Consider the following 23,601-nt stretch of genomic DNA (forward strand, 5'->3'; position numbering starts at 1 on the left):
CAGTTTGGTTTCAGTCCCCTTGTCACATTGTTGTGGTTTAACCCCAGCCGGCAGCTAGGCACCACGCAGCTCACTCCACGCCGGTGGGATGGGGGAGAGATTGGAAGAGTAAAAGTGAGAAAACTCGTGGGTGGAGATAAAGACAATTTAATAAGTAAGTGAAAGCTGCGTGCACGAGCAGAGCAAGACAAGGAATTCATTCACTGCTTCCCATCAGCAGGCGGGTGTTCGGCCATCTCCAGGAAAGCAGGGCTCCATCACACCTAACGGTTACTTAGGAAGACAAAAACCATCACTCTGAACGTCTCCCCCTTCCTCCTTCTTCCCCCAGCTTTATATTGTTGAGCATAACATCATATGGTCTGGGGTATCCCTGTGGTCAGCTGGGGTCAGCTGTCCCGGCTGTGTCCCCTCCCAACTTCTTGTGCGCCCCCAGCCTGCTCGGTGGTGGAGCAGCCGGAGAAGCAGAGGCAGCCTTGGCTCAGTATAAGCACTGCTCAGCAGTAACTAAAACATCCCTGTGTTATCAATACTGTTTCCAGCACAATTCCAAAACACAGTCTCATACTAGCTACTATAAAGAATATTAACTATCCCAGCAAACCAGCACACAAGTAAAACTTAGTCTTTGCATACAGCTATAAACAGGCTGCGGATGGGTAAAAAACTGCAATTTTATCACTTGTTGATTGATTATTTTGCACTTTAGTTTTCTGTGATTAGCCCTATTTTTGTGCTAAGCAGCTGACTGAGAGACTGACTTTCTGTCTTTCCCCATGTCCTGGTTTGAGGTAAAACAGAACCAATTTTCTGATTTGTAATTTTACTTTTTAGCTGGGCCTCTTCTAACTGACTAAAGTCTGAAATCAACAGCATATTGTTCAGACACTGTTCACTCTCAGAGTGATAAGACCTGATTATACCAAGGGATGGTACGCAGAGAGGCTCTTGCTTATACTTATTGCTAGAACAACCAAGGTCAGCTCACTTCGCTGTTTGCCCCGTTAGGGGTTCAGAAGCGGAGAAGCGTAGAGGGGTCTCACCTGCAGGGAGGAGCAAACGGGGCAGGTGACCCAAAACTGACCAACAGGGTATTCCATCATGTGCATCACGCTTAGTATAAAAGCTGAGGGATCAAGGGGCAAGGCTGCTCTGGCTCGCTCTTTCTTCAATGGCCGACGTCTGAGGAGGTCTCAGAGCCTCGGTTCGTCTGCCTTTGATCCCGATCCGAGCATTCCTGACTCTAGTTCCGTAATTCAGCTCCTGTCCGTCGCTGACTCCAGTCTGGGACTTTCCCTGTGTCTGCTGGTGACGTAATTGTCATCCTGGGAGCTGGATACGGTTTTGTATATATTGTATACTTTTTTTTTATTTTATTATTATTTCTTATTTCCTCATTTATTATTATTTTCCTTAAAGTAGTTTAGTTTTTTTTCTAAACTCATAACTCTCCTTATCTCTTCCTCTGCTCTCTGAGGAGAGAGAGCGGGGAGGGCCATCTGTCGTTCTGATTGGCCAATCTGGCCAAAACCACGACACCCCAGACTTTAGGTGGACTTGACCACCTCTGGTTCACCAGGTCCCACCCACCCTGGTCAGGTCCACCTGAAGTCTGGGGAAAGACAGAAAGTCAAGGTATCTCTCAACAAATGTGCAGCATAGCACAAAAATGACCCCTAGCCAGGCCCAGACATTAGAGACCTGATGCTCTGGGTCCGTAACTGTGAATGAAATGGAAACTACCTACCTAGCTCCATCATATTAGGAGGTACCCTAATTATAGCTAGCTAGATATAGGTCACTGCATTTATTTTTTTTTAATTTCAAACTCAGCGTTATAAAGTATTGGACAGGATTTTTTGAACCCACAGGGCTGTAGGTTTAGATGAGCAAGGATCTTCAGGAGTCAAACTTTTTATATAAGGGCTTAATATGTGTCAGTCTAACTTTACAGTGTGTGTGACTTCTATGTGCTAGTGTTAACAGGATGGGCTTTCATAGCTGCTGGTTGCACAGGCTACATTTTAGCAACTGGATTATCCTACTTACCCTTCTCTGTGCCTTCTCTTTAGTGAATTACACTTAGCAATGCAAGCTTTTAAGAGAGGAAGTACAAAAATATTTCAATATACTCCAGCTGTTGCTAATGCAATCTTATTTTTCCTTCATCTGTCAGAGAACTAATACACCATGAGTCGAAAATGTGTGTCAAAGATGCATGGTCAAATGCCAGTCTCTTCTTTTGAGGATTCAAAGCCAGCTAGTAGTTTGATTTTACTCTTCCCTGACTTCTGTTTGCAGAACATTAGGTCATCAAAAGCTATGGGAGCTTAGTTATTAGAAAATTAGAGCGTAGTGTCCCATTATTCTGTATTCTCACCACAGAGCTATTTCTTTAGTCCAGATGCATTTCTGAAGACTGTTTAGCAGCAGTGCTTTTAGCGCGGCAGAGTTGCAAGAATCTGAGGGGGACAGAGGAGATGAATACTGACGAAACTGCACTGAAGAAGAGCTCTCTGCATTGCAGGGTTACCAGTGTCTGCACATGTCATTGGACTTGTGTTTTCTCTGGTTATCTGTATCATGTCCTTTGAGGTGAAAAGTGTACAGCTGCAATGCAGACCATATCAGCGATGTTACCATATTTTTGTGTTTGTTATGACTAGAACATGACTTGAAGGAGGACTGAAATCTAGGTGCAGAGCAGCCTCAGTGAATGTGTGTGATGGAGACCACACAGTCCTCAAACCATTTTCATTTCAGAAACTCGTAATTCTGGCACTGCTGGAACTTCATTCTCAGTGACCTGTGATGGTCCTGGGGCTCCACACTGAGCAAGTGCAACTTATTGCAGGTTTCCTCAAACCTATTTCGTTTTGGGGGGTAGATCCACCAAACATCTTAAATACAGAAATATGTGGCTTTCAAGCCCTCTGTGGTCCCTGGCCTGAGTTAAGTGCCCAGATTGCGGAAGTGGTGGAGACTTAGGAACCCAGGAGCACAACTGATGGAAGTCAGCAGACCCAGTGAGCTACTAAATTGAATATGCTGCAAAGGAAAAAATCCACTCCCCAAAACAACTCTCCCCCTCCCTGCTCTTCCGCTAACTCCGCAAATCCCTTACTTCAGGCTGAAGGCAGGCACATACTTCTGCGTGGAGTCTTCATCTGTGAGCCTCTTGTGTGTCTCTGAGCAAGACTAATGTCACTCTCCCATTTAACAAAAACAGTATTTCTGCCAAACTTCAAGGGAGGTTTTGTACCCAAGCATCAAAACACCTATGCATGAGCAGTATTTGGATCTAAAAGGGAGGGAGGTATGTCTGTCACTTGCAGAGAAAAAGAACTGATCTAGCTTGCACTTGCAAATGTTGGGTGATTAATAAAAAACAGATGGATGCAAGCACTGCTATCCAGTATCAACACTTCTGTGCCCAAATGTCTTCTGTGTAGAGTTTTGCAAGCTGTACAGTACCTGCAAGGTCAGGACTCACAAGTCAGCTAGGCAGAAAAAGTCCCAAGTGGAAAACTTGAACTGAAATATGAAATGAGGTGTTGGAATTGGGTTTGTGTTGGAATTGAGGCATATATTCTCCTGCATGGGACCATTTTGCTGCTGCAGACTTCTAGGTTTGTGGGGGCAAGATGCACCCGAGTGGTTAAATCAGGCATCTCAAGAATATAGAAGACCTGTGATCTGCCATTTAAAGTGGCCCTTAGGTGCCTAATATCCTTTGGGATCTTCTGAGAAGTCTTATCAACTTAATATTTTAAACTCCAAGTCCTTTAAATCTACTTCTAAACTGTAAAAAAATGGAGGATGTACAAAGGCCCTGATCACCTTGAAGGCTCCTTTCTTTAGCCTCATTCCTAATTAACTGCTGTGACACTTCAAATGAGGAAACTTGATGACCCTGTGCTGCTCAATGTTTGGCAGTAGCAGGTTTTCAAACAACTTGGTTTTATTATTTGGAGGCCAGGCATCACTGAGCAGAACAGATTTAGTTGCAGCAACCCTTTCTAAAATTATCCTGCTAATAAATTAGTCTCAGCAGAATTGTACCAGAGCTACGTGCAATCCCATGCTGTGTTGTCTTCTGTTTCAACCCATACTGGTACATTCATAGAATCATAGAATGGTTTGGGTTGGAAGGGACCTTAAAGATCATTTAGTTCCAACCCCCCTGCCATGGGCAGGGACACCTCCCGCTAGACCAGGCTGCTCAAAGCCCCATCCAGCCTGGCCTTCAACACTTCCAGGGATGGGGCATCCACAGCTTCCCTGGGCAACCTGTTCCAGTGCCTCACCACCCTCACAGGAAAGAGTTTCTTCCTGATATCCAATCTAAATCTCCCCTCTTTCAGCTTGAAACCGTTACCCTGTGTCCCATCATTACAGTCCCTGATAAAGAGTCCCTCCCCATCCTTCCTGTAGGCCCCCTTCAGGTACTGGAAGGCTGCTGTAAGGTCTCCCCGGAGCCTTCTCTTCTCCAGGTCGAACAACCCCAACTTTCTCAGCCTGTCCTCACAGCAGAGGTGCTCCAGCCCTCTGATCATCTTTGACCGTCTCTGCTGGACCCACTCCAAGAGGTCCATGTCCTTCTTGTGTTGAGGGTTCCAGAACTGGATGCAGTACTCCAGGTGGGGTCTCACCAGAGAACAGTAGAGGTAGAATCACCTTCCTCAGCCTGCTGGCCACGCTTCTTTTAATGCAGCCCAGGATGTGACTGGCTTTCTGGGCTGCAAATGTGCATTGCCTGCTCATGTTGAGCTTCTCATCCAACAACACCCCCAAATCCTTCTCCTCAGGGCTGTTCTCAAGCTAGTCTCCGCCCAACCTGTATTTGTGCTTGGGATTGCCGTGACCCAGGTGGAGGACCTTGCACTTGGCCTGGTTGAACTTCATGAGGTTCGCACAGGCCCACCTCTCAAGCCTGTCAAGGTCCCTCTGAACGACATCCCTTCCCTCCAGCATGTCGACCGTGCCACACAGCTTGGTGTCGTTGGCAAATTTGCTGAGGGTGCACTCAGTCGCGCTGTTCAGGTCATCAACAAAGATGTTAAACAGCACCGGTCCCAGTACTGACCCCTGAGGAACGCCACTCGTCACTGGTTTCCACGTGGACATTGAGCCATTGACTGCAACCCTTTGAGTGGGGCCATCTAGCCAGTTCCTTAACCACCAAGTGGTCCATCCATCAAACCCATTTAGAGACCAGGATGTCATGCGGGACAGTGTCAAACACTTTGCATAAGTCCAGGAAGATGATGTCGGTTGTTCTCCCCTTATCTACCCATGCTGTGGCAACATCATAGAAGGCCACCAAATTTGTCAGGCACGATTTGCCTTTGGTGAAGCCATGCTGGCTGTCACCAATCACCTTATTTTCCATGTGCCTTAGCAGAGATTCCAGGAGGACCTGCTCCATGATCTTGCCAGGCACATTCATGGCATATAGCTGGGGCTTACATCTCGCCCATTCATGATTACTGGGAGATGGCAGGGAAAACTACCTCAAAGAGTTTATAAGAGGGAACAACAGTATTTTATTTAAAAAAAAAAAAAAAGTCCCAAGACCCAAAGTACCTCAGTCCCACTTATGAACCAGTGCCATAAATTTGCTTCTTTGCTAACTCCTTCTTCAGTCAGGCACCAAGTCTTGCAAATGGCACTGCTGTGCCAGCATGCACTGTGCTTAATAACGCTGTGTAAGGGTGCAGGTACACAAAAAACCTGTCTTTCTACCCGTTGTTGGGTGTTTAAACAAAGTTCATCTGCAGGGAGCATAAGGCAGTGGAAGAAGTTCCTTCAATGGGGTATTCATACTTTACATTAGCCACAAGATCTCAAAAGATTCGCTCAAAATTTTTTAAGGCATAACAATTTTGATTTTTTTACCTCAGTCATAATTTCGGTATTACAGTCTTTATATTAAGAAGGGATTATGGAAATCAAAGAAATTGCATCAAAAAGTGTGGTGAAAATGGCAATTATTACGGAGATTGGTTTCATTCAAAGTAAAGTAAAATCTGCTTTAAAATGAAACTTGTATTTAGAATGTGAGTAATTTTTTTTTTTTTTAATATAAAGGGAACAGAGCACTAGATCACATAAAAGAAACAGTATAAAGCGTGCACATGCCTTCAGATTGCTGCATTGCTGTTAACTGGAAATGCTTGTAGATTTTGCTTTGCTGTCGGGGTGCAGAATGTGCATGTTTGCTTTTCAGTGCCTAGCTTCTTAACGCAATACTGGCTTGACGAGAAACGCGTGGGGTAACATCCTCAAAACTGCAGAGCTCCAGCCACAAAATTCTCAGCCTGGTTCAATACGTTCTTTCTCTTCTGCCCACAAGGTTACTCTTTCAATGCCTTCTGATACACAAAAGGTAAATGGAAGTGACAGCCAAACCCTGAGCGAGGATCACACAGATAGAGACTCCAGAAATTGCCAAAAAAATTGAAATAAAATGAGTGGTTTTTAATTTGTGAAATATTTTGAACTGTAGCTATTCCCAAGAACAGTGTTGCTAGAGTTGATCTTTCACTTGACAGAAGCGAACAAACAGAACCCGTAAATACCAAAATAAAAGGAGACAGCTTGATACAAATATTTTACATTTATTGGAAGAGTACAGTAAAAAGGGGACTGCAGACTCATTAGTGGTAAATGGTCCATAGGAAAAGACAAAGGACTATTCAAAAATGGTCTGCAGTTTACAAGAATACTGAAATTCTGTTTTTTTAACAGCCTAGGAAAATGAAAAGTTAGTTTGAGTTCAAAAGTGTAACTTTAAAGTATATAAAAAATTGGCAAATAAATAAAGTTAAAATGCAGATCTATTTAAAATTATAAAGGACAGACAACTGGCAACTGTATTACATAGTTATAATTTTCAGACTTGCTTAAAAGCCAGATAACTCACAAATGTTGTTTCGTTTGCCTTTTTTTTTTTTTTAATGTGCACTTGTGGGAAGAAGCACCCATTTCCAGTGTTATGTAATTATCAGTCTGTTCCACAAATATATTATTTTTAAACAACAAAGAGTATAAAAGGTGCTTTACCTGATACTAAACTTGCTGGTGCATACTTTGGCACAAAATCGAATAGAAATCTAAACACGGTATCTGTGCCCCACTCAAGGTTACTGCTGTCAAAAGTCTTGTGTGCACTAGTGGGTCAGTCCCTCCTTCCCCAACACCCCTCCTCTGTCTACAGCTGCCTACGATTACACCAAGGAAAAGTAACACATGCAACTGAAAAAAACAGCAGTCCTACCAATCTTAGTCCAAGTTTCATCTCTGGAAGTCATTTGAACATGCACGTAACTACACACTCCTCCAACAGAAGGGACAAATCAGGTGTTCATTGTCGGCTTTCAGTCCTCAAAATACCTTTGTAGGAGTCTCGCCTGCCTTTTGTGTCCAGCGTGATGAGCCTATATCATGAGTTGTTTCCTATTACATGTTTTTAGTATTTTAGTGAAAATTGTGTGGGAAGCTTGGTGCAAAAAACCAAGTTAACTTGTCAGCTAGAGGCAATGATACAATTAACAGCGGTAACAGAGAAGTTTCTTCTAGTTGTTATGTCAATTAAAGACTTCGTGACATGACCAAGCAGAAGAAAGGAAAATAATGCAGACTCCCCATTGTATATACGACTTCTGCATTTTGTGACAAAGAAAAAAATGTCACTATTTCTCCTTAAGCACTACAACTTCAGGTGACTTAAGGAATTAGCCATACTGGGAGATATAACAAACTTCCAGTCTCCAGTGGATTTATTACTGGCTCGTAGTGATCGTAGGCGTATGATAAAGAAGGGCTGTGCAGACTGCAAGACCTTCTCTACGGCATCCTGGCTGCGTCCACGCCACGTACCAGCATTGCTGACGGCACCTGAATTGGCCGCTTGAACTCAGCAGTTCCCTCCCCTGATAAACTAGAGAGGAAGGAAGGTACAGTTCTACCTTCCTGTTGAGTTCGACTCAAATACAAATACTACTATTGCAGAGATATCTTGAGCAAGGAATGCTGCTCTTCAAACTGTGTTACAGATTTTAACTGAAACAATTACTGTAGTGATATTTAAAATGCGTTAAGCCATATCAACTCAGACACCTAGTGAAAGATTGGCTCCCCGTAGACTTTTACTGACTTAGCAATGCTTATCTTCTGAAGTTGCAAGTCTCAGCACTTCACGGTGCTGGTGTTGGTATAGTTACCAGTATAACTAAATGGGATGTGACGTACAGAAGTCAAATTTCTAAAAGCAAAATGGATGACAATAATGAAAAGTATTTGGAAATTATTTGGAAAGGTCTGTTAAGAAGAAGGAATTTTACAACAAGGCTTGGTTGGAATTAAGTCACTGCTGTTAACGTTAAAGATACTGTTTGGATCTGGTCTGACAGCAAAATAATTCCTTTTTCAAGGAGCACATTTAGCTTTATATTGTTCCCTATCAGGAGTAGGATGCTCTGTATTGTAAACTAGGCAGTCAGGAATGTTGGTTTTCTGATGTCTTTTATGATGTGGACAATTAACGATATATTTAGGGTTTGTAATGATTAAAAACATGATTTGAACAATGTGCTTCACTTTGATTCATACTTACTTCAATTTTCATACAAACACATTGCCCCAAGTATCAACATCACTACAGTATTTTTGAGTCAAACAAAAGCAGGGATATATTTGAACTTTACTGTCACAAGGGTAACTTTTTTTAAGTAAATAAAAGTGGTACATGGAGCCACCAGAATTAGGAAACTTTTGGGAGATGCAACAGGCCAGATTATTACAACAGAGCTCAGCTAGAACCGTAAATTTACAGCAGCCCTTTTTAAAGAGCAGAAAGTTTCTTTAATAATTGAAGCAAGAGATCACAATGAAGTAGTTTACATTTCAGTAATCCAAGGACTTTGTGTAACTAATGCATTTAACAATTATGGAATTATTTATATGTTGAGAAAGACTGAGCTGACTGTATATAAAGACAGTAGTGTGTATCTTTCTGTTTTTTGTGGTGGAAAGTCCTGGCTCATACTTTCAACATGTGTAATCTAGAAGGAATCGCTGATCAATCTGATTTTTTCTTTTAAAAAGCATAATTGCCTTAAATTGATGAAAGGTTTCAATGGAGAAGCATGTGCTGTCTCTCTTACTGTACTCGCAAAAATTATGTACTTATCTATAAACACGTGGAATTTTAAAACTAGATGACAGTTCCAAATAGTAGCAATTTAGAAACACTTTTTTTCCAAGCCTTCTTTGCTAGCAGCAATGTGAGTCCTGGGTCACCATACTGGTTCACAGGTCATATTTATCGATAAACACAAAGCCAGTTATTCCAAGTTTTATTTACAAAGCATTCAATTCCGTGAGGATAGAGGAAGAAAGAATGTAGTTCATGGCTCTTCTGTTTTCACTCTATGACCTCAGTCAACTATATTTGAGGGCTTTACTTATCCATTTTTTGTAAGTACGGCTAACAGTTTTTAATTTAGAGAAGGCATACATAATCTGAGATCTATAAATGAACTACTCTCACAGCTATAATCTGAAACATCTGCAAAATAACAATGCATGTAGCTAGCAATCTGATTAATCCTTCATCTCACAAAAAATCCTACAAACCATCTGAAAATTCTAATTTAAGTCCTGCCTAGATGATGTCTGAGAAAATGGTGTTCTAAAACAGCTAATAATATACAACTTCCTGAAAATGAAACAACTCTGAGTTAACACCCAAGTTCTACACCTGGACATACATTCCAGTTAGTTTTATGTCAAAGAGACAGACGGACATAACAGGGACGCAAGAGTAACTTACAGTTATTGCTGGAGGTAGCATTCCCTTGTAGAGAACAGTAAATATATCTCCGAACCTTCCTGTTTTATAGATTAGTAGTAAGGCTGAGATACAGAAATTGATTTTGCTTATTTGACAGAGAACAAAAACCAAGTAAGCTTCTAGAGTCAAAGGTGTGAAATTCTGGGGGATTAGATGCTGATTTAAAGACAATGTCTAGCTTCCAGCTGCTGTTCTGCATGGTGCTTATAATAATTAACACAATGACTCTGACAATTGAATGTGGAAGCTAAGGAAAACATGGGAGCTACCAGGCAGAACTTGCTATACTTTTCAATGAGACAGTCTTTCTTTCCTTGCTTTGAATGTAAAGTTGGGTGTTAATAATGCACTAGGATGCAACGCTGAAACGCACATAAGAGCTGGAAATCACAGCTGCATTATCAGTTTCAGGAGAGAAACTGTGGCAATACTTGAAATACTGTTCAGAATGTGACAAGTGAAAGGATTCTTCTGTTTCAACTTGGGAGCTTTCAGCTTTTTAGCTTTTTTTTTTTTTAATGTTTTTCCCATCTTTTTAGAAAGGAAAGCTATCCTGGGGCAATTCTAGTAGATTACAAAAAATATCCTTTACTGAAGTTACTCTTCAAGAAGCTTCATAGATTTCTGAGGTTGATGCATTTTTCTTATAAGTTGTTACTGATGATTGTTTTTTTTTACAGTAATGACTGTATGACTCCTTTTTTTACAGTAAATGTGCAGAAGGAAACTAGAATAAAACATTTCTAACAGAGATGATGTTTCAGATTTACCAGATCACTCTTAAAAACTCGTGGTTATTTGGAACGTCAGGAATACTGGACTTCCCCTGTACTTTATAATTACTACTTAAAGTCCTGTATTCCTGAAAGTGAAGGACTGCATGAATATGATTCTAAGAAGGAAAAAAGAGGTACCTTGGTTGGTAGTAGGGGTATTCTTCCTCCACATATCCTGACTTGCCTAGCAAGAATGCTTCCAGCAATATCCCATCTCCTTTTGTGCTTGAGGAAAAAAAAATATCAATTGGTGATCTCCTTTTTTAATAGCAAACTATTTTATGCTCAGTCATAAAAATGTTACGAATCCAAATGCACTGGCATAACAAACATGTCCATTGCCTACAAACAGGACAGATGTTATAGAAAGTGGATTCTCTTAATTAGTCTTTTCCTTTTTGTTCCATCTTTATAATGAGTTATCATCACTTGTGACAACCAGCCATTTTCAGAACTATTGCTTTGAATGTCATGTTTGATGATATTATTTACACACTGACTCATCTCTTCAAATATTTCACTGTTTCAAGTGTGTCAGTGGCACTGCCATTTAGAGGACATGACAGAAAGAACTGGAACAGGGCTAGTAGTTAATTACTACTGTTATATTGTTATATACTGTGCAGCAGCATATCTGGCAAAATTTGGGGAGGGGGAGAAATTGTTAAATGCTTCTGAGAGTTGGTTACTCTGTAGCCCCAGGAAAGTGTTTTTTTCTTTAGTATCTTCAAAATGGGCGAAAAAGGCGTAACAAAATAGTTAGAAAACAAATGGATAACTTCATAGTCATTTTAATGATGTGCTGGAAGTTTTAGTGATGTGCTTGTAGGATTTGAGTTAAGCATAACAGGTAGTCAAATACATGGATGAAAAAATACCTAAGATGAATAACTTCATGTTTCCTTAACCAGTTTTCTGTTTCTCATCAATAGGATCAGGCTAACTTTAATAACTGCAGTTCTTACTGACAGCCTTCTGGTGATGCATGTTCCAATAACAACTTCCAATAAAAATATTAGGCAACTCTGCAAAAAGGCAGATTTTTATTACAAAGAAATGCAATTTACCTGTAGTTGCTAAATGAAAAACTACTTCACTGGTTTCATTAGAAACTATGACAATGTACATTGCAAAGAGAATGTCTTGGTGGGATGCTGACTTTACAAGATCACACTTTGTTGAAGTAAGATTTCTTTTCAGACAACACACTTTTCACTACTGTAATTCCATAAAATTGAAATGCTTTTGAATCCATATGATTTCACTGATGACTGAACTCTGAGGCTAACACATATGCTTAATTTCGATTGAAAACAAACCAGGATTCATTTTTTGTCCTCAAACCAATCTTTTTTAAAATGATAAATTCCTTGGAAAAAGATGAAAATAACAGATAAACTGTTGAATTCCATCTCATGTAACAGGCTGAGGTATTTCTACCAAAGCCTTAACACTATTCACAGTTTCTCCCATTTAACATTGTAAAAAATGCAGGATTCCATCAGGCTCGCCCAGGTTGGGACAATGCAGGTGTAAGAACCTACCCGAACCACTACAGTTGCAAAAGAATTTTCAGTTTTAACTTTTTTGTAAGTTGTGGGGGATAAAGGCCATACATGAGCCAAATGACAACCTGTGAATAATGCAAGACTAAGTCATCAAAAGTCCACAGAAAGCAGATATGGCGGCTTTGGTTCTTCCATACCATGTCTTTCTTTTAAATTTCATTGTATGGCAGTTTTGTTTGTGAACTCCCCTGTGAGAAGTTTACAAAAACTTAAAAATAGTATCTATAGGTATGGATTCCACTTCCTAAATCGTGTAATTGCAATAATTTCAAGTCAGACATGATGAACAAGTTCTGCCACAAACTGCCAAATTAATGAGAAGAAAACAGAAAAAAATAACTGTAGAGACATGTACCTGTGTTTAAATTTATTTTGTATCTATAAACTCATTCTGGTATTCTCCCAGAGAGTTATTATTTTTGAACTGAATTGATACCTACTTCAGGAATAATAATAAATTTTCTTGCTGCTGTAGAAATCCCACATTTTAAAAGTCTTTAAATTTAAACAGAAGTGCGATATGAATTACAAATGCTAACTACTTCAGAGTAAAATATGCGTACAATTTTAATCTTTACGTGAGAGTCCGGATGGTGACCGGTTAATTTAAGACAAATAAAACAGTATTTTATTTTATAAAAATAAAACAGTATCTCTTCGGTGTCAAGAGGGCATATAACAATGAAACAGTTCACCTCTTTCATAGAAGAAGAATATTAATCCTCCAGAGAAGCTATGAATGCTGATAGAGGAGACACCGCTATCTTTACTTGCAGATTTTAGTGATGCATACATAAGGACCTGCTGTTGGATGAATCTTGGATTTTTCCAAATTACTGTGGAACATTCCTTAAATCTTAGTACAATTGTACTTGCATTAGCGTACTAGCAAATTAAGGCACAGACTTTGTGTACTACTTAAAAGCATACAAACTATCACGAATGTTTCACATTGCTCTTGAAAAATATCTTTGGGCTACCTGGAAGCACAGTAAATATATCCAGTATGCCTATAAGGAAGTTTAAATTTATGCCACCAAGTTTTCTAAGCACTATACTTTCATGGGTATGTATACGATTCCTTATCTCCAAGAAAAAAATCACTTAAGAAATGCAAGAAGCACTCACCATTCCTTACACTTGGATGCTGACAGTTCCACCTCAAATGCAGGTGATGTGCTCCAGCACGATCATTCATTGTTTTATTTGGACACTAACTCCAATGTAACAGACAAACTCTTCTAGACTACACATATTTTGGTCACACATAGCCCTTAAACATTACCACGCAGTACTACTATAAATACACTTTAGAGAGCAAAAATGTTGTGGACAACAGAAAAGTCACCTGAACAGAAATGAAAATGTAATGTAGCCACTGACTTCACTACATCTCAATCCCACTTTAACAATAAAACATACGACTAATTAACATCCCAGATGCTGTGTTACTTACAGCCCCTGTTTCTTACTTGCATTAGCAGCAACTGACATCCCCCAATCCAAAAAATTTTAGTTAATTCTTAGAAAAATGTTAAGCACCTTAACTCTGGAACTCAGACCAGGATACTGTAACTTGTTCCTATTTCTAGCTAGGGCCCTAGAAAATAATTCCAGCTGCAAGGAGGACCCAGAGCTAGAGTAACAAACTGTGCCCTTCCTGCCTCACCTACCTAGTAAGTTTTTATTCTTTCTGGCAGATTTTTTTTTAAATATATACAAGGTTTTTATTAGTTGTGGCATTTAAAACTTGCCTATCCCCAGTCGTTTGAAATCTGATTGCAATGATTCAAAAAAGTTAGAAGGTTAGTATTTCTACTTTACCTTGCTCAGCCTGTCAGAGGCTTTAAACTTACTTCTTTATTTTGGCTTCTTGAAGAATTTCCTTATGTCATACAGAAGTAGTATTTTCCTTTGGACACTATGCATGGAATGTACTTTTGCTTAGCACAAACTTTTTAGGCTTCAGCTGCATTCTGAGAATTATTAGCAATTTAAGGAAAAAATAGGATCAAAAGCAAATCTAGCAATTCACATTCTTCAACTCCTCTAAGCTCAATGATATTTGTTATCTGCTGCTATCATTAGTAAACTTCTTTCTGTTGGCCTACTGCTTTTACATATTCTTTGGAAGGCACATGATTTGCAGTATTTCTTAACATATGTAGTCAAGATGCGATATTGGGTTTTTTGTTTCTTAAATAAGCATAAGTCATTGTAGTGGAAATATATTACTGAATTCTGATGGCTTTGTAGGAAGAAAAAGCATGGCTTAAGTAAATCACATCAAAAGTCAGAAGTATTTACTACAGTATGGGAAGAAATGCATGACTAACTCAGTTTTCTACAAAAGAAAATTCTGGATTTCACTGTTCAGTAAACCGAACCTTCATTCTTAAACCAAAGTATCACTTAAAAATACCAGTCGCAGAAAGAATTTAAAAAATATAAAAGTTTCTAGTTGAAATACTTGTCAAAACTGTCTTCAGTTTTAAGGCCAACAAGTATGACAGTCACCACATTACAGTGCTGCTGGTGTTGACATATGGGACAGGGATAGCAGAGTGAGAAGGCAGCTTAAAGTAGAAAACCTCTGAAAAATGTCACTAGCAGTTACTTGCCATAAAATAGATAGAAGCCACAGTCCCTTAAATCTATAGTAAGTGTTTTTCTATTTACATGTAACCTAAATGACAGTATTACTGTGACTGGGTATATAACATTTTGTAATATATGTCTTTAATGCAGGTGTAGACATCATTCAAGATGGTACACATGTATATAAAAAAACAGTTAATTTCAAAGTAATCCTAGAAGAATATTGCAAATAATGTTGTATAAATGCATAGTGTTTGAGGGGAAAAAATTACTTCACTGGAAAATAAAGTCCCACACATAGAGTTTGGCGCTTGTTGTTTATCACTATGTTACTTTCTTTTTGATTGAAGCCAGCTCTTTCTGCATCTCACTGAATTTTGGCCGATTTTCTGGTTTGTAGTCCCAGCACCTCTGCATTATTTTATATATTTCTTCTGGACATTTTTGTGGTGCTGACATTCGGTAGCCTGGCACACAAAAAAAAAGGGGGGGAAATGTTTAACATTGAAAACTGATGCATATTGACAAATATAAAAAGAAATGAGTGAAGTTCAAGATCATTGCACTAAAAAAGATCTTCAGGGCAATATGAAGAAAGTCTTCAATATATAACCTATACAAGATAGATGATTATTAAACTAGTCAAAGATCAAGTACCAATGACACTTAAGTTGGGCATCGTAGATTGTCAGTATGCTTCTCATCCCTAAGGGCAGCAACTTGCGTAGATTTGTTTCCTGTACCTTAGGAAGTAGCTACCCTCTAGGTTTTAGTTGTGCTTAATTTTTTCCCCTGACTGAGGATATCAAGAATAAACATTAAGATAGGAGTAAATTTCTTTGCTTTTTTTCAAAATGGGTCAACTTTTATTCTCATGACTCTTCCCTTTTTTGTCTCCTTAAGAAGTTCCCTTCACATTTGCACTTCATCTATTTATTTTTTCTGCCTCCTGTTTTCTTAATTTACTTTTATATTTTCCCATCATCTTAACTCTCTTACTCTTCAGATTTGCTTAGGGGGGCAGTGGCCTTCCAAACCTCTCTGCTGCCATCAACTGCAGGAGGTCTCTGACTTGGTGATGAGCAGGAGAACAAACCATCAACTAAGTAAATTAGCAGCTAATCATTCAGAAGCCACAGATAAGTGGCTATTCCAGCATATCATCCATACCCTGGACCAAAGAGGTGTACTCTCAGCTATAAAGGCAGCTTCCCAATGAGTAGGAAGTAGGGCAAAAATGCCAGGAGGACTGCATAGATGAACAAGGAGCTCCTGGACAAATTCAAACACAAAAACAGGTACTGTGGGAGGAATATGGAAACATTGTCCAAGCATCCAGGGATGAAGTTAGGAAAGCTAAAGTCCAAATGCGATCATATCTGGCCAGGGATGTCAAAGACAAAAGCCCTTAAAGAAGGGCTGCTTTAAGTATGTAGGTGACAAAAGGAAGGCCAAGGAAAATGCGGTCCCACTGCTGAATGAGGTAGGGCACCTGGTGACACAGGACATGGAAAAAAGCTGAGGTACTGAATGCTTTCTTTGCCTCAGTTTTAACTAGCAAGATTGTCCTTCAGGAAGCCCAGGCCCCAGAGACCAGGGAGAAAAGCTGGAGCAAGAAAGACATCTGCTTGGTGGAAGAGGATCAGGTCAGGGAATACTTAAGCAAACTGGGCATACATAAGTCCATGGGCCCTGATGGGATGTACACATGAGTGGTGAGGGAGCTGGCTGATGTCACTGCAAGGCCACTCCAAAGAACCTTCCATCCATCATGATGAGTAGGAGAAGTGCCTGAAGAATGGAGTAAAGTAAATGTCACTCCTATCTTCAAGAAGGAGGACCCAGGGAACTACAGCCTGCTCAGCCTCACCTTGATCCCTGGGAAGGTGATGGAGCACCTAATGCTGGAAATGATTTCCAGACAAATGAAGGATAAGAAAGTAATTGGGAGTTGTAGGTATGGATTAATTAAGTGCAAGTCATGCTTGATGAACTTGAGGAACTACTATGATGACATTATTGGCTTGGTAGATGAGAGGACTTCGGTAAAACTTTCAACACTGTCTCCCACAAGAGTCTCATGAAGAAACCGTCGAATTATGGGCTGGATGAGCAGACAGTGGGGTGGATTGAAAGCTGCCTGAACGGTGAGTGCCAGAGGGAGTTTATCACTGCCATAAACTCTAGTTGGAGGCTAGTAACTAATGGTGTACACCAGGGGTCAATACTGGGTTCAGTCCTGTTTCACATCTTAATTAATGATGCTGATGACACCAAACTGGGAGGACGGCCTGATACACCAGAGGGCTGTGCTGTCATCCAGAAAGACCTGGACAGGCTGGAGAAATGGGCTGACAGGAACCTCATGCAGGGGAAGTGCAAAGTCCTGCACCTGGCGAGGAACAAAAAGTACAGACTGCCCATCTGGAAAGCAGCTTGGCAGAAAGGGACCTGGGGATGCTGGTGGACACCAAGGGTTGAATATACACCAGCAGTGTACCCTTGCATCAAAGAGGGATAATGGTATCCTGGGCTACACTAAAAGAAGTATTGCCGGCAGACTGAGAGAGTTGATCCTTCCCCTCTACTCAGCACTGGTGAGTCCACACCTGAAGTAGTCATCTAGTGCTGGGCTCCCCAATACAAGAGAGACCCAGACATACTGAAGAGAGAGTCCTGAGAAGGGCCATGAAGATGGTAAAGGAACTGGAGCATCTTTCCTATGAGGAAAAGCTAAGAGAGATGGGACTGTTCAGCCTGGATAAGAGAAGGCTCAGGAGCATCTTATCAGTAGTATATCATTGATATACCTGTATACCTGAAGGGAGGGTGCAAAGAGGACGTAGCCAGGCTCTTTTCAGAGGTGCCCAGTGACAGGACTACAGGCAATGGGCACACACTGAAGCACAGGAGGTTCCTCCTGAACATCAGGAAACACATTTTCACTGTGACTGTGACTGAGCACTGGCACAGGTTGCCCAGAGAGGTGGTGGAGATATCCTTGGAGATATGCAAAGACATCTGGGAATGGTCCTGGGCAACTTGCTTGAACAGGTGGGTTGTACCAGATGACATCCAGAGGTCCTCACAGACCTCAGCCGTTCTGTGACTTCGTGATTCCATGAACTGTTTACCACACACAGCTCTCAGCAAATGAGAGGCAGTGCACATCAAACTGAGTCGGCACATAGGACTCTACAGCTAAATGCAGCTGTGTGACTCCAAACTTACTGCACAGGTCTCTGTATTTCTTTTTCTAAAGCAGAGTACAAATGACCCTGGCCTCATACAACAGGTAAATCTGAGAAATATTTTTCCTTTGTTATCTTCCTTGTATCTTATCTGCTCTAGATGCTGGATTAATGCATGGAACTTCAAAGGAGAATGGCTGGGCTCTAGGACACTTATAGACAAGATAATATGAAACTACCTAAAAATCCTTTCCTTCACAGTTTCCCCTAGAAACTAGTTCTTCAAAACAGTGACAGCAGTAACTACTTTTTGTGTTTAAAGTGAAGGAATTCTACATAGTTATTTAGAATTGCAATTACGCTGGTTTAAAGGAAGCATTCAAGTGATTAAATTCACTGAACGCACTTACTGACTGAGTAATTGAGATAGATAAGATCAGAAAGAGAATCTGGAGCATCTTAGCTGACTATCCGAACAGAGGAGCTATTATACACTGTAAATCAAGAAAACAGGTTGATAAAAGAAATGACTATTCCATTAAAAAAAGAGGAAAAATAATCACTGATGGGCTAACAGGACTATTTCTCCCACAATATAAATAACTGAAAAAGTATAAACACACTTCTAAATCTTTGCATTTCATCAATTTCAAGAGATTATTATTCTCAGTGGATTACAACAGAATCTTAGTATTTAGGTAGTAAGACGTGTTTTTACAAACATCCCTCTGCTCTGGAAAACACTGGATTTTTTGATTTGGCCTTTTAAGGAGAAACTTTGATGGTCACCTACAGTGGTTATAACAAACACTGGCAATCTGTATAAGTCAGCAAACTAGTTGTTGGGTTTTTTTAAAAAATCTTTTAGCACTTTTACTAGCTTAGAACCTGTTTATGAATTACACAGTAGAACTATGTAGAGAAGGAACAGTTCTGAAATGCCACTAAAGATAATGAAAATAAATCAAAGTCCTGAAATCCTGCTCACAGTTATTTGCTACTTTAAAGAAAAGCCTTTTGATAATTTTGTAAGAGAGAGATGTGGCTTTCAACGCTCAACTAGCTTACCATTCTCCACCATAATTGCTGAATTTTTGTCTGAAGTGCTTTAACAGAGAAGATGGAATGATACAGTTTTTTTCTTCTGGCAGTTTAGAATATTTATACCTGCATTAGCATAATCTTAAATAATGCATTCTGGTCAAGCCTCTGCTTTGCATAGCAGTAAATCCCTCCTCTCCATCTCACCTTTTAGTTCTGCAACAATGAAAGTCAGTGTGCTGTATGTCTTCCGTCCTTTAAGTCACTGGTCAGTCTACTCCTTTTTTCAAGCAGCCTATATACCACACTACTACTCCCAGAATCTTAGGTTCAGCAATTAAAAAATAACCTGGGTGGTATTTCTTTGCTATTTTATACTATATGTACTGCATCCTTATGGATCTATACAGCATGAATAACTACCTTTCTCGACTTGTTCTCGTGCTTGTTGGTTGGTCATTCCAGGGTACGGACATACTCCTAAACTGAAGGTCTCCCACAAGAGGATTCCAAAGCTCCATACATCACTCTCAGATGTGTATCTCCCTAAAAACATGAGAGAAAACACACAGCTTAATGTGCAGAGAAACTAATGTTTCAGATAATTGGGGGCCCAAATTTACTGTAAAGTTAAAGTGTTGCACTGGCAAGCTTGAAGCAGAACAAAGCTGTAGCTACTAATAACACCTTCTGCAGATAATCAGTTTCCTGTATTTCAGAGGATAAACAAATTGTCTTAAGGTCAATGGCTACGAATAATATAAACTAACTTAAAGTTCTACAATTTGTCAGACCTTACCACGTCAGTTATTTTTCACGCAAGTTAAGAATTTCTTTCCTTCTTAATGTAAAATTTTGGGGTTTTTTAACATAAAAGGACAGAAAAATGTTAGGTTCCCCCCCATCCCTTGTTTAGAATTGCTTTCAATTCCAAAGATACTTTCAAAAAATTACCTTTCCCAGTTCCCTAATATAGCTTGGCAATGAGTATTCTGAGAAGAGCGAACTGCAAAGAGGGCCTGGTTTTCACGCTTTGAGAAACTGTTCTCTGAAAATGAAAGTATAATTGCTTCAACTTGTTTCATTTGGACCCTGAAGAACTGAGGCACCCAATCAGTTAAAGAAAAAAAAAGTCTGACCTGCTGCTTCCATTATCTTCAACTATGCTTCAGAAATAGCAAAATAGATAACTGATAGATAATTTAATTCCAAACCTCTTTGTGCAATGAAAGCTTTATATTATGGGAGAAGGAGAAAACTCAGAGGAGGCATTTCTATTGTCCCTGATGAATTCTCATTAAGAAGGATAGATTCACATCAGAAAGTTAAGGCTCCTAGCCCTTTGCAGCAGGATCTATGAAAATGTTACCTTAAAAATCCATTTTCAACAGTACCTTCATCATTTTTCATGACTGGTTTATTTTGTTCCATACTATTAAATTAATATGTGTGGTTTTAGTCTTTAAAATATACATATGCTTGTGAAAGTACTGTTTGTTCAGCTCTAATCATTAAACAAACCAAACTAAGGCACTTCTGACTAGAAAAAAGGAAAATAGATGTAAATTATAGTGACAGTTGGTGATATGACAACTGTTCTTACGTCAGAAGGTTCAGTTTACTGTTAAACTAAGTATCGCTTCCAGCTGCGCTACATTAGCTTGTGTGCCTCGTAGATGGCAATTATGGACATTCACCATGCTCTTTGTAGTAAGATGAGTTTTCTTCTCTAGGGATCAATTCTCTTCAGAGTTTGGCATCCAGTAATTTAACACTTTTCATTCAAGTCATTCAGTAGCTACAAGATAGGTGATTAGGGTATTTTTTAAAGAAAGTACAAGTTCTGCACAGTTAATTATTTTTTCCACTATGACATTATCTGGAAAAAAGAAAAAAGGCCTGTTCATTCACAAAAAAACCCTTCCACACAGTAATTTATTAACATGACAAACAACTCAAAATGTTGTACTGGAAAAACATACATATTAAATGTGTACTTTAATTTTGAGAGAACAGGAAGCAAAAATACCCTACACTTGGTCTAAATATGTAATTTTAGGAGCTTTTCAAACATTTTTTCCCACTTGCTGAAAGTGATGGAAATCTTCGCTCCAAGCAAAAATAAGCTTCTACCTCCCACAAACTCCAGTAGCATCAGGATTTTGCTGATGACTTCAGACGCAACTCCCTAACCAGTCCATTTGCCCTAGACTTCACAACTTGTGTTTTTTTCATTTAAAATTCTGTTGGGACTGCTATTATTTTGTCATCTACAGTGAATCCAGAAGTGACTAAAAAATAAAATTTTACATAGTTTCTTAATCACTGTATTATTCACGTAATCGCCAAATGACCCGACCCCTCACTTTCTTCCAACCCTTAAAGCTTGCCATTAAGAACTGACATGGAAAGTGGTTGCTAACTAATTTTGAAAAACTGCAGATTTACTTCTATTTCATTCTGGTATCTTTAAATACCTTCAGCCTTACCTACACAAATTAACTGAATACTTATGACCTTGTTATTAGGATGGCAAATGGCAAAACCAAAAAACCAGTTATTTTTACTCACATCTTCCAAGGAAGTGGAAAAAAATGATATTTCAAAAACACAGAAACCTTCTATGACATTTTGAACGTTGAATATTAGACAGTAGAATATTAGAACACATTAAAAATGTTTGAGAGAGTTTATTTTCCAAACACTACAGAAAACCACTTAAAGCTGCTTGAGTATGTATGCATTTCAGGAAACACAAAATAAGTAGGTGCTAATCAACTATCCTCTCCTCTCCTGTACCGTGCAGAAAAAAGACTCAAATGTACAAAGCGAAGGCGTTGTCACAACAATCTGCTTCCTGCCTGATGTAGTTCACTGGACTGCATATGGGTGTGAAATACAGGTTTCCATTATATATCAAATAAACTGTAAGCATTTCTGAAATAACACAAATAAAAACTGAAAACACCTTTTATAGCGGAACAAACAACCAAAATAGAAAAGTGTGTTTCCCAGTGAATGCTAGCAACACTAACACCTCTTAGAACAATTGATAATACAGGATCAATTACTGTAACTAGATTTATTATCAGCCTCCTAAAGGGAAGATCTGTTTTATTGTGTTACAGCATTAACTCCTGCAAAAGCGCAAACGAGAGGAAGCATTTTGCTACCCATCATAATTCAGAAACTTATGATTTCCAACAGATGATTTTAAAATAAAGCTTTACGAGATGGCAGAAATATTTATAGACACTTGAAATGAAGAATTTAAAGCAGGTTTTTTTCAAAGTACTCAACTAAAGAACTGGTTGAGAGAACTACATCCAAAACATGGCATCGTTCACTTAATACGCTGCTTCTCACAGCCCACTTTACTTAGAAGAACTTATTTTTCTAGTTTCATATAAGCTAAAAAGCTAAATACAGCAGCTTCTGTTTCTGTTCTAGAACTATTAGCCCCATAGTATAATCCATAATCCATAGCATGGATCTCAATAACGTATTTTTTCTCCCAAGATAACAGCCTAGCAATATATAAAAATGCAAGTAAAGGAAAGCTGCAGTTAAAAAAAAAAATAAATCAGTGACTACTTTTCTCCAATGCAATGATTTATCTAACAGGGTGTTCTAGTATGTTAACACTTTCTACCATTTTCAAAGAAGTGCTAGAACAAGCACTGCTATAAATGTGCAGAATTTGCTTTTAATTTTGCTAACGATTATGATTTAGATGACTGACTGGGTAGTCTACTAGAATGAGTCAGCAACATAACCAAAGCATTATTTTATTGTTGCATAATAGCAATTTTGATGTTGCTGCCTTATTCTTTTTGAAAGCAAAACAGTATTTTATACGTAACTTAAGTAAGACTGAAATATTAAAATTATTTTAAATATTATTGATTTTAACTGGCCACTAAGAATATGCACATATACACTCACATATTGCTCATAGTGTAGTTCTGATGCTCCTTACTTTACTTTTGACTTTTTTTTTTGTTCCAAGAAGATACAGGTATGTCCTTACCATAGTTGAGTGCTTCTGGAGCAGTCCACTTGATAGGAATCTGCTTTAGGCCTGACGATGAGTACACGCCATCATCTTCTTGACGGGACATTCCAAAATCGCTTATTTTCAAAATGTTGCTTTCACCTACCAAACAGTTCCTTGCAGCCAGGTCCCTAAGTTAGAACAAGAAATAAACCCCCACATTTTTACACATCTGAAAGTAGTTGTAGGCACATAAAATGGCTGAGCCTCTCAGCCAAGATCGTGATGCCTCTTGGAAAACAGATTTAAGAAAGGGTAAAAAACACTGCACAGTAGTTGTGAAAAAGGGGAGTGAGGGAGAAAAAAAAAAAGTGAGAAATAATCGCACAAACGCCAAGGTCAGTGAAGGAGTCAGGGTAGGAGATGCTGGAGCAGAGATTCCCCTGCAGCCCTTGGAAGGACCGACGCTGGAGCAGTTTGTGAAAGGCTGTATCCCCTGGGAAGGACCCATGCTGGAGCACCCCGCATGGGGGAGGAGGTGGGGGAGTCGGGAATGAAGGAGGAACAGTGAGCCTGG

The 23,601-nt window shown here is 39.4% G+C and overlaps 1 protein-coding gene across 4 annotated transcripts in view; it reads right to left on the reverse strand.

Moving 5' to 3' along the window:
* Positions 1-6,604: 6,604 nt before the first annotated feature.
* Positions 6,605-23,601, reverse strand: part of FER (FER tyrosine kinase) — a 174,647-nt gene continuing 157,650 nt past the window's right edge. For 3 of the 4 annotated variants that reach the window (XM_054184659.1, XM_054184660.1, XM_054184662.1), the window contains 3 exons: positions 23,061-23,215; positions 19,454-19,576; positions 6,605-15,265 (listed from right to left, as the gene is read on the reverse strand). In XM_054184659.1, the coding sequence (XP_054040634.1) occupies positions 15,123-15,265; positions 19,454-19,576; positions 23,061-23,215 (421 nt within the window). In that variant the 3' untranslated portion in view covers positions 6,605-15,122. Of the gene's footprint in view, positions 15,266-19,453; positions 19,577-23,060; positions 23,216-23,601 lie in introns of those variants that run through there. The other variant, XR_008463672.1, reaches the window with a different exon arrangement.

Source organism: Rissa tridactyla, chromosome Z (assembly GCF_028500815.1).
Source record: "Rissa tridactyla isolate bRisTri1 chromosome Z, bRisTri1.patW.cur.20221130, whole genome shotgun sequence".
NCBI classification, from domain to species: Eukaryota; Metazoa; Chordata; class Aves; order Charadriiformes; family Laridae; genus Rissa; species Rissa tridactyla.